At 55.9% G+C, this 11970-nt stretch overlaps 1 protein-coding gene across 7 annotated transcripts in view; it reads right to left on the bottom strand.

The window, feature by feature from the left end:
- Positions 1-11970, bottom strand: part of ARHGEF11 (Rho guanine nucleotide exchange factor 11) — a 106696-nt gene that overhangs the window by 43956 nt on the left and 50770 nt on the right. For 6 of the 7 annotated variants that reach the window (XM_075907970.2, XM_075907976.2, XM_075907972.2 and 3 more), the window contains exons 1-2: positions 4417-4550; positions 1911-2002 (exon numbers count right to left, since the gene is read on the bottom strand). In XM_075907970.2, coding sequence (XP_075764085.2) covers positions 1911-2002; positions 4417-4535 — 211 coding nt within the window. In that variant the 5' untranslated portion in view covers positions 4536-4550. Of the gene's footprint in view, positions 1-1910; positions 2003-4416; positions 4551-11970 lie in introns of those variants that run through there. The other variant, XM_075907975.2, reaches the window with a different exon arrangement.

The raw sequence follows: 11970 nt of genomic DNA, 5'->3' as shown, positions 1-11970 counted from the left end.
TGTAAATTTAAATGAAGCGGCGATTATTTAAATCGCCGCTTCATTTTCCTATGCCGGGTAGTCTAATCTACACGCCTCTGTCGCCAGAGGCATGTAGTCTAGACGTACCCCATAAGAACGGCCAGGATGGGTCAGACCAACGTTCCATCTAGCCCAGCATCCTGTCTGCCAACAGTGGCCAGGGCCAGGTGCCCTGACAGAGGCATGCAAATTAGACTACCTGACATAGTCAATGAAGCGAGGATTTAAATATCCCCCGCTTCATTAAGATAAAAATGGCCACCGCACTGTGCCTGCTCAGATGATTGTCAGCACAGCGTGCGAGTCAAAACGCAGATCGATCGACAAGGGAAGCCTTCGTTAACCAATCCCTTATGCCTCGTGAAACGAGGTTTACAGACCCATTTTACAGATCAGGGAAATTGAAGCGGCTTGAGTGACTCACTGAAGTCACTCAGAAAGAGCTGTGAGATGCCGACTGAAAATTCCCAAATCCCAGTCCAGTGTCTTAGCCACCAAGGCAATCCTTTCTCTAATCCAGTGACTCTCAATCTTTCCAGACAACTGTACCTCTTTCAGGAGTCTGATTTGTCCTGTGTGCCCCCACGTTTCGTCTCACTTAAAAATGACTTGCTTACAAAACCAGACATAGAAATCCAGAAATGTCACAATTAACAGGTAACTAACAAATTGCTGATTTTCCCATTTTTACCATATAACTGTCAACTCAATCGATGGGCAGGCAGAGCATGCTAAACAAGTCACTGGATGAAATTTTAGTTTGCACTCGCTTTCCTAGGGCTTTTCACGTAGCCTGTTGTAAAACTAGGCAAAGAGCGAGGTGAGCTGACGTATTCCCTGGAAGATTTCTGCCAAGACCAGCCATTGGCGTCGGTGCCAGACTGCCCTGCACTGTCCGGTGCCTCCATGGGGGTTTATTCTTGCCTAGAGTGCGTGTTCTGCAGCCCTGGGGCTAGTCACTCCAGGATTACAACCCTGCTGCTTCGCTCCAGAGCCACAGAAACATTTCCGGGCAAGGGCCAGGCCCCATGTCACTGCTGCTCTGGTATGGGTGGCACTGCTCTAGGGCAGCAGGTTTCCAACATCAGGTCATGTCCCAAGACCAGAGGGTGGAAGGTCGGGTGCTGGGGCTTGTGGCTGCAGGGGGATCACGTGAGCAGTGGGAGGAGCTAACGCAGCTCCCTGCCTGTCCTGGCACCGCAGACTGCGCTGTGCCCAAAGGGCACCAACAATGATTAGGGGTTTGGAATGGGGGGTTTAACAAGACGGAGACTTTTCAGTTTAGAAAAGAGGAGACTAAGTGGGGGGGAAAGGATATGATCGAGGGCTATACATTCATGACTGGTGTGGAGAAAGTCAATCAAGAAAAGTTATTTACTTGTTCCCAACCCTAGGAACTAGGGCTCACCAAGTGAAATTAACAGGTAACAGGTTGAAAACAAACAAAAGGGAGGATTTCTTCATGCAACACTCAGTCAACCTGTGGAACTCCTTGCCAGAGGATGTTGTGAAGGTCAGGACTTGAACGGGGTTAAAAAAAAAAAAGAGCCAGATAAATTCATAGAGGGTAGGTCCATCAAGGACTATTAGCCAGGATGGGCAGGGATGGAGTCTGTAGCTGCTGTTTGTCAGAGGCTGGGAATGGGCAACAGGGGAGGGATCACACAATGGTTCCCTGTTCTGTCCATTCCTTCTGGGGCACCTGGCATTGGCCACTGTCAGAAGACAGGACACTGGGATAGATGGGTCTTTGGTCTGACCCAGTGTGGCCGTTCTTATGTTCTTACTGTGGTACGGGGGCCAGAGACATGGCCAAGACAGCCCGATAGTACAGCCCCGAGCCTGCTGTCATAGCAACCCAGAGCAGGGAGGACAGAAGTGAAGGCTACCTGTTGTTTCAGTGCAGTCAGACGGCTGGCGATGGTGCCCGGGAGACCTGCGTCCTGGAGCCGAATCGCCCAGTGAAGACAGGCTGCTTAACCTGAAGGGAACGAGACGGAGACAGTCATGAAGCAAAAGGAGGGACAACTCCCTCTTCCCCGTACAGCACGCCTACCAAGGCAAGCGGCAAGCCCCAGCCGTAGACAGCCCAGCCTTCATGGTCTGTGCCCCCCGCCTCTCCCAGAACTAGCGCTGAAGAACCCTTTTCCCCACTGCCAGGAGAGAGAGAGCCAGAGTCTCCGCGAGGGGGCTACCCCACAGAACCAGGCCCGGCGGCCGACGAGGCCTCAGGAGCATGTTAATCCAGGAGGGACGGGATGGGGGAGGAGATGGCTGGGTTTCCACACAACATGACGAACCACTCATGCAAACCACACCCACGCACGCAGGAGGGCAGCGGCCGAGCTTACCAGGCAGCAATGGGGCTGATGGAAGAAGAGAACACGAAGCAGCGAGGAATGAATGAGAGAGACAATGGACGGTTACTTGGGGGTTGGTTTTTTTTTTTTTTTTTTACTTTGAGCTCTTGCAGTTCTGTGAGGGGGGAGGGTGCAGGACTGAGAGCCAGGCAGGCCAAAGCTTTCTGCCCTTGGGAGAGGTGCAATAGCCCCGGCTTTGCAAGCTTTCCAGAACTCTCCTACCCCGGGAGGGGGCACTGGCTTTCTCTGGGGCAGGAAGAAAGCACCAGCGTCACCCGGGCAGATCTCTCTGCCTACTGCTTAACGCTGTACCCAACAGGAACCAGTCCCCACAAACTCTCCACGCAAACCGCCAAGCAGCCAGCAACAAGGGGGCGGCCTGCAGCCATGACTCACGGCGAAGGGCAGAGTTAACGTGAGCGGCCAAGGCTTGCGCTGACGCCTCTCTAGCTAGCCTGGCATGTGGGGAAGCACCCCAGCGGCAGAGGGCCTGCCTTGGCAGCCAACCTGCCGGCCAATGTGAGTTAACAGCACCACTGTCCTGGAGTTAAAGGGATTCTTCAGGAGTCGAGATTGGGGCCACATCTGAATTAACTGCAGTGAAGACAAGACCTATATACAGAATGCACCCAGCCTGAGGCCAGCTGGGTGCTAGGACTCTATAGGGGAAAGGCCTCCTGTCTCACTTCTGCTACCCCTGCCCTTCTAAACCAGCCAGTTCCCCCAGGTCTGGTACCATACTGAAACCAGGATCCTATAGGGCAGGGGTGGCCAACCCATTAAACAAAGAGAGCCGAAACAGCGGCGGAAAAATTGCGAAGAGCCGCACCAGAATTGTTGAGCGCAAAAAAAAAAAAAAAAAAAAAAAGACGCTGCCCCTTTAAAAACCACAGGTTAGGCTTTTTGGCCACAACAGGCTCCTGCCAGCCGACGCCACTTTGCCGTGCCGGACGGCTCCCCTGTACCCAGTGAGCACAGCCCCTGGGGCCATTTGTAGGGGCACATGGGGCGGCTTCGCAAACTGTGGCGGAGACTTCGTGATCCGCACCTTCAGGGGTGAAGAGCCGCATGTGGCTCACGAACCACAGGTTGGCCACCCCTGCTATAGGGGAAAGGCTCCACATCTGATTCCCCAGTCCTCTAGGCCAGTGGGTTTCAAACGACGGGTCATGCCCCAGGACTGAGAGGTGGGATGTCGGGCCCTGGGTCTCGTTGCTGCAGGGGGATCAGGTGAGCAGTGCGGGGACTAAGGCAGCTCCCTGCCTGTCCTGGCACCGCAGACTGTGCTGCGCCCCAGAAGTGGCCGGCAGCAGGCCCAGTTCCTAGGGGTGGGGAGGTGCACAGGGTTCTACGCACTGCCCCTGCCCCGAACACTAGCTCCGCACTCTCATTGGCTGGGAACCTGCTGCCGTCTGCTTCTGGGGGCAGCTTGGTCTGCGGTGCCAGGAGGGGCAAGAAGCTGCATTGGCCCCCCCGCTGCACCATTGACTGGGAGCCGCTTGAATGAGCCCCTCCTGCCCCAGCCTTGACCCTCCCCTACAAAGCCGGAGCCCTCTCCTACAGCCCAAATCTCCCCTCCTCAACCCCGCCCCGGAGCCTGCACGCTAGTCAAATTCTGTTGGGTCGTGGCAGCAACAACTTTCTTCAACTGGGTCATGAGAAAACAAAGTTTGAAAGCCGCTGGCCTATTGTCAGCCACTCCCGCCAACCTGGCGGCATAGTGGAGCCAGGACCCTACGGAAGAAGGCCCCATATTCCATTCCCCAAGAGCTCCGGGCCAACCAGTTCTGATCCGATGCCACATTGCTACGAGAGGTGAAAGACCCTGTATTCCCTTCCCCGACCCCCGGATCCAGCCAGGGCGGTGGGTGGTTTGTTTTGTTGTTTGGAGGAGGACAACGGCAGAAAAAGAGCCAGGAGGGCATCAACATGAGAGCCGATTGAAGGGGGCTTTTGTGCTACAAAGGGGCTTCCGCTGAGCAAGCGCCTCGCAAATCAACGTGATTCTATCCGCCCACCCGCAACCCCATCTTACCTGGGCAGGAGAGAGTGCTTTTTACTGGCTGGTCTGTTGCCAATGAGGGAAGACAGAAATTGACACCAAAGACAAGAAGGAACCGTGGTAAAGATGACGCAAGGTCCAGAGGACAGCATTGGGAGTGCGGGGCGGGGGAAAGAGGAGACAAACAGATAAAAGAGACAGGTGTGTAATGGATGACACAGCTGTAAACACACTCACCACTTGGGATGTAAAAACCAGTTAAAAATAGTAACCGTGTAACTGATCAAAGTTCCATTGGTTACACCAAGGATGGGGAACCTATGTGGCCCCTGGCTTGCCTAGATCTGGACCCCCAGGCTCGGGGCTCTCCACCCCCAGCATTGGGGAGCCCCTGTTGGTGTTCCAGCCCTTCCACCCCCGCCACCGTTCCACGGGGGGCTGAAGCACACAGAATCTACTAGCCTGGGTCCCCTAGGATCTGGTGTGGGAGGGGAATGTGGGGAGTGTCTTTGTGACAGAGGCAGCAATTGGGGGGAGGGAGGAGAGCATCTAGTCGCTTACATCCCTACTGAACAGCCAGCCGGTTACAGCCACCTTCAGATCTTCACACAGGCCCTGATCCCGCAAAGATTCACGCAGGGGCTGAAGTGTTACCCATTAGATGAGTCATTTGCATAAAGCAAAGCAGGCGCTTATGTCAGTGCAGGATCGGGGCCAAATTCCCTCTGACCCCTTCCCAACGCATCTGTGCCCTACACAGAGGATCCTTCCTTCCTATGCCCCAAGAGCGATGCACCCCCCACCGCAGCATCTAGTCCGCTCCAGGGCAGAGCAATTGAAAAAGGAGCAAGACTCTTAAGGCGGCAGCAGCTCCCGCCATTACAGCCCTCGCTCTCGGGCTGGAGTTGCCTCTGACCTTGAGCCTGGAAAGAGTGAACAGAACGGGAGAGTCTGGGCCAGGCCCCTTCGACGGCTTTGTGCACGGAGGCGGAGAGGCGCTGTATTCGTCGGCTGCATACATGGCTGGGCTTTATGAGAAAACATGGGTGACCCCGAAATTGGAGGCTGCACTGTGAGCACACCCTTGCAACCGGAGGTGGGGAGGCACGGGACAGGAGAGGACACCATGGGTTCTACAAGCATGCACCTGCGGGTGGGGGCAGTGTATGGGCGGGGGGGGGGGAAATAGCGATGGAGGGGGTAGATTGGCACTTAAGCGGTTTCCCCAAGCGCTTATCCACTCGGCCTCGGGCTTTGATCCCACAGCCAAGCCCCTGCCCCGCTGGCAAAGAGGGGCGCAGCCCCCCAGCACCATCATGGGCAGAGATGCAGCTCGGCACAGATCCCGCCGCCCCGAGCAGCACTAAGCCCCCTGCACACCAGACTCCCTTGGGACCCGATCCAAACCCAATGAAAAGGCTCCCCAGAAGCGGTGTTTTACAGGGGCAGCACCGCACAGCAGATCCCTGGCTCAGTTGTACGGTGCTGCCGCTTTGAAGTCCCCCTTTCCCCCCCTTTGCTGCCTCTATCTCTATCTTATCAGATTGTGGACTAGTCTTTAACATCCCTACCCAGCACACACCTGCAGCTCCGCGGGGGGGAACAGAACGGCTGCCGTGTTCCCATCAGGACATGCTCTGGGTTTTCCCCAGCCTCCCGCTAGCCTTTTGAGACTCTCCTCCGTAAGATCCTAGCTCCTTTGGAGTGGCGGAGGGCAGCCTGTGGGCGGAGGGCTGCCTGCGGCCCGTCGGGGTTGTGTGCACAGCCCACGAAACATTTGGGTCACGCTGCCCATGTGCAGGGTTACCAGATTCCGCTGCTTTCTGGCTGTGCCATTTCTTTACCTACTGGCGTTCCGAAAGCGACGCTCGTGTAGAGCAAAGGCCCGAGAAGGGACGTAAATTCCTGTTTAATCAGTTAACCCGTTAAACGTGAGGTTAGATGAACATTTAACGGGTTAACTGACTAAGCGGGATCCTGGGCGGGGAACGGCTCCACGCCACGCTGGAGCAATCCCCAGTCGGCGGGGCTCTCGGCCACCCAGCGGCACTGCCGGCTCCTGGTCTGCACTGGTTGGGAGCCAGCAGCCCCACGTGGAGGACTGGCGGGACTGGAAATGTCTCGCGGGCCGCACACACAACCCCGACCAGCCTCAGGCTGCCCACCGCCACTCCAAAGGATTTAGGATCTTACGGAGGAGAGAGTCTCAAAAGCGTCTCAAAGGGCTAGTGGGGAGACTGGGGAAAACCCAGTGCATGTCCTCATGCAAACAGCCCTCTGCCTGTGGCAGGCCATGGGAGAAGGGGGGGGGGGGCTGCTCCCGGGCACCGGTTAACCGTTCCCTTACCAGGTGATGCTTACCAGGTAACTAGTTACCTGTTCACATCCCCACACAACACTGACTGAGACAGCCGTGCGCTCCCTCTGCCAGCCACCAAAGTGCAGCTAAGGCTCAATCAGCCAACCCTGCACATTCTAGTTAGGAAAACGGCCCTGTGGGTTCCAATCTTACGGCCCGCTGAGATGAGGGAGGCCACTTGTGCAGCCCCCTCACTAGCCCAGTTGCCCATCACTGTGCCCAGCTCCATGCGTGCACGGCACACCCACCCACCCGCACATCCGTGGCGCTGCCTGCTCGCCTGCATGCAGACTTCCACCGGAAAAGCAGCAGCACCATCAACAAGCAGGCATGAGTCAGCCAGCAGGCGTCTGGCTGCGGCAGACAGCAAATTCCTCCGTCACCGGGGTGAGTCCACGCTTAGAAACGAAAGCCAGGAAAGGGGAGAGGGCTGGGAAACTCGGTGTCGGTCTGGACGCAGTGGCTGCCCCGTTCTCAACTCCTCCCGAGGGGCATGGGGCAGTGGCTGCGAGATGGGGAGGGGGCAGATGCCTTTAAGCCACCTTTGTTCTCCTTGGATTGTGGAGCCATGCAGGGCTCTGCCGGGCTCGGGATGTAAAAAGCAGCCTCGTGGCTGCCCAAACTCGCTCCTCGCCTCTTAGTACAGTCCCTGGGAAGCTGGAAAGAGCGACAGTGGACTCTGGCCATTAGGATGGTGAATGGCACCCGGTTCTGGTTAACCCACCGCGGGCAGGGGGCTGCCCCAGCCCAGCAGGGCCTGCCACCAGGGGAGGAGCACTCCAGCCTGGAATTTAACCGATTTAACAGGATTTTACATCCTTACTGGCCATATCCCGGATCAGCCCCCATGCCAAGGAATGGGCACAGGTCTGGGGCACAGCTCTTACACCAGCTGTGCATGGGCCCCGCATGTGGGGGATTCTCAGGGAGCCACTTCTGCCCACTTGAAAGCCCCCCGTCCATTTCTAAGGCAGCGGGACTGCAAGGCAGGCCCACCCTCCACGCACATGGAGATTGACCCCCAGGCGCTGGATGCCGCGAGCCCAAAGCAAGGACTGGCATTAGCTCTTTGGGACGCATGCCTGCACACATACAAAACCAGGACGCTACAGCCGGATTGGTGGGGTACACCCCCAGGATCCACCCCCCTGCCGCCTGCTTGCACCGCGCCTCAAGGCTGTTAAACTTCATCTCCAATTTGGCAAAGTCTTGCGCTTTTTTTTTTTTTTTTGGCCCAGACAAAACACAAAGCCCCAACCTTTAAACTTGTGCTCATGATCAGCAGCAGATGGAATCCGGCTGCCGTCCGCAGACCGTGCTAACGGCCTGCAGAAGGCACCAAGTATGCACAGGGAAAATGATTTCTGCTTTGGCAGCAGTTGTAGGGCAGTAAAATGTTCCATGGGGGGAAAAAAGGGAGAACTTGCAGGGAGGTTCATACCGAGAAGAGGCGGGGGATGTCATCTACTGCTCTGGAGTAGGGAGGAAGAAACGTTCTCTGGTTACAGATGAGGGGATGGAGACCAACCTACACTATTTCCACGGTGCGTGTCCCCACGCTGGGGGAGCTGGAGTAAATCGAAACTGTCCTGCGTTTGTACCTCCCAAATGTGAAGCTACACCTGGTATCGCCTTGGAGTCACGGTGCTGATAAGACAACAGTGCCACCGGGTGACTTTCAAGCTAACAAAACAGGAGGTGACACATGAGCGGATGACACGTTCCCAGGACTGTGCTGGTGGAGGGTCCACAGATCAAAGCCCGAGTATAGAGAAACATCGGCGGGGGGAGAACAGATATCTGGGCTAGTCAGTGGTACTGACAACGCCTAAGCAATGTCTTCTATGTGGCTACAGTGCAGACAGCACAAGCAGCCCTGGCTTGATCTACACTAGAAAAGTTACTAACGAAGAGGCCCTAATCGTTGACCTAGGAGACCTGGGTTCTAATCCCAGCTCTGCCACTGAGCTGCTGTGTGACCTTGGGCAAGTCACTAGCTCTCTCTCTGCCTCAGCTTCCCCTCCCACCCACTGTCTGTCTCATCGGAGGGGAATGTAGGCTCTCGGGTGCAGGGGCCAAGTACATACAATGCACAGCTGGCTTCTACAGGCTCTGCTGTGACATAGCTGCTTTGATGAATTAAACGGGTGCAAATCCCTCGTGCAGATGAATTTGAATCAGTTTAACCTTGGCTTAAAAAAAAAAACCAAAAAATTTCACCTCACCTCAATTAAAGCACCTCAACTCATTTAGTGTAGACCAGTGGTTCCCAATCTTTTTGATACTGGGGACCAGTAAACCCATTCACAAGCTTTTAGAGGACTGGTAACATTTATTTGCATATTCATTAAACAAACAATGAATATGCAAATAAATTGTGTCACTGGCCCTACCTGTCCACCCCCCACCCCCCCCGGCCTGGCCCCAATCCTGGCTGCTTTATCAGCCATTGCTGGCTCCCCCAGCTGCGTCTAGCACCAGGCATTGTGTGTTCGTGCGCACAGTGCCCAGCCTTCTCCCTGGGTCCTAGTGCCGGCCGGATCTAGCCCCGCCACCCGGGAGCATGCCCGCGTGGCGGCGGGCTCTCTCCTAAGAGGGCCACACCACCACGCTCAACAGTGCGGGGTGCTGCTATCCCATCACACACATTAATAGGATCGTGCATGATAATTTTTCTAAGGACCAGTTTGGTTTTTTTTTTCCTAAGGACCGGTTCTGGGCAGCAGACCACACTTTGGGAACCGCTGGTGTAGACAAAGCCACACCACCCTCCTCCGGATTAGGTGTCCTGGTCTCCATGGCCCACCCATGCCAGGTCTCCCAGTCCACCAGGGAGCCCAATTACTCCCACTGAGATGCAGACACTGGAGCGAGATTGGCCCAGTGAAAGCCCCAAACAGCCATCTCATGAGAACGGCTTCACGCCCAGTAGAGCGGGTCCCAGGCAAGAGTCCAGGCTGCTGCTTTTCTTCATTTCCGTTCAGGCAGCTAGTTCGATTCAATGCCAACAGGTGGGTAAAACTGGATGGGCAACTGAAATCAGATTTTTTTAAATGCAATTGAAATGGTTGAGGTCACTTACATTATAATTAGTCGTTCTTTTTAAAAACACACTGCGTTTGGACGCAGCACGAAATACAATCAGGCCTTAAGTCCTCAGACGCTCTTCAAGCCTTTAAATATGCCGACTCCACGCGCCTCTCTCCCAGTGGTTCTCAAAGTGTGGTCCACGGACCACTTGTGGTCCGCAACCGTCTTGCAGGTGGGCTGTGGGCTCAGGGCTCCCCACCCACAAAGCGGGGAGCCCACGCTGGCGCTCCAACCCCGCATGGTCTCTGTGAAAGGGGGGCTTCCCATGGGGGTGAGGCAAGCCTGGAGGGCCGGATCCAGCTCGCAGGGGGAGGAAGCAGCTCTGGGCACTGCTGCTCCCCCTTCCTCTGGCTAGGGGAATAGAAGCATAGGAAACCACACACCTGGAAGCTTTCCCTGCAGTTCCCATTGGCTGAAATCCCAGCCAGACCCCCAGCCCGCTCCTGCACCCAGCCTCCCACCCAGCCCCCAATCTCTATCCCGCTCCTGCACCCAGCCCCCCACCCAGCCCCCAATCTCTATCCTGCTCCTGCACCCAGCCTCCCACCCAGCCCCCAATCTCTATCCCGCTCCTGCACCCAGCCCCCCACCCAGCCCCCAATCTCTATCCCGCTCCTGCACCCAGCCTCCCACCCAGCCCCCAATCTCTATCCCGCTCCTGCACCCAGCCTCCCACCCAGCCCCCAATCTCCAGCCTGCTCCTGCACCCAGCCTCCCACCCAGCCCCCAATCTCTATCCCGCTCCTGCACCCAGTCTCCCACCCAGCCCCCAATCTCCAGCCTGCTCCTGCACCCAGCCTCCCACCCAGCCCCCAATCTCTATCCCGCTCCTGCACCCAGCCTCCCACCCAGCCCCCAATCTCTATCCCGCTCCTGCACCCAGCTCCCCACCCAGCCCCCAATCTCTATCCCGCTCCTGCACCCAGCCTCCCACCCAGCCCCCAATCTCTATCCCGCTCCTGCACCCAGCCTCCCACCCAGCCCCCAATCTCTATCCCGCTCCTGCACCCAGCTCCCCACCCAGCCCCCAATCTCTATCCCGCTCCTGCACCCAGCCTCCCACCCAGCCCCCAATCTCTATCCCACTCCTGCACCCAGTCTCCCACCCAGCCCCCAATCTCCAGCCTGCTCCTGCACCCAACCACCCCACCAGGCTCACCCCCCTAATCCTCTCCTGCACCCATTTTGTCATCATGAGTGGTTGGCTGGCGGTCCACGGAAAGGTCTGCAGTGAGCAAGGTGGGCCATGGGCCAAAAATGTTGAGACCCCTGCTCTATCCAAACCTTTACGTTAAAGGCGACTTTTCTGCGTAAAGAGAAAATCAGGGGGGTTCCATCTAACTTTCAAGGTCAAACTTTATGGCACAATGCATCAAGTGCTATTCCAAGGCCCTATTTTGTATAATAAAACTAAATCTTACAGACTGTTGCATGTGTATAATTAAATTCAGGTTATCATCCTAATGCAGGCTTGACGCAAACCAGGAACAAAACATTCATTATCTAGTAAACAAGCAATATAGCAGTCACCATTTCCTAAAAATATACAATTAAATGAATAAGAACCTAAACCATTAAGCCATATAATTGCTTAAATAAATGCATAGTTATACTGGGCCCTCTTGGGAAGCAAAATGAGGGACCACATGTAGAATATATAAGGCTCAATGTAGTTGTTTTAAAGCAGGGGTGGGGACCCTTTTTTGGGTTGGGGGTCACTGACCCACAGAAAAATCAGTCAGGGACCACACACAAGTGAGAAGCCAAAAAAAAAAAAAAAAATCCCTCAGGGACCTAGCCCCCAGCTGAGAGGAAGGAAAAAAAGACACTCTCCTCATTCCCTCAAGCTCCAGCCCCATGGAGGGTAGGGCAAAAGGGAGGTGCTGAGGCTCAGGGCTTACCCCCACAGCCAGATTAACTCTTCTGGGGGCCCAGGGCTAGTAGATTTTGTGAGCCCCCCCTTCTCCCCAGCCAAAAATGTAGGGTTCAGGGTGCAGGAAGGGGCTGCCAGGCTGGGGGTCTGGGTGCGGGGTCTGGGCAGGAGGTAGGGTGCAGGAGCAGGGTGGAGGCGTGGAGTCTGGAAGGGAGGGGGCTGGGGATTAGGCGCAACTCCAGGGGCACCTATGTGGTTTTGTGTG

Source organism: Pelodiscus sinensis, chromosome 22 (genome assembly GCF_052426305.1).
Source record: "Pelodiscus sinensis isolate ZL-2025 chromosome 22, ASM5242630v1, whole genome shotgun sequence".
NCBI lineage: Eukaryota > Metazoa > Chordata > Testudines > Trionychidae > Pelodiscus > Pelodiscus sinensis.
The sequence above is the reverse complement of the archived record's forward strand: the minus strand, read 5'-3'. Positions and strand labels throughout refer to the sequence as shown.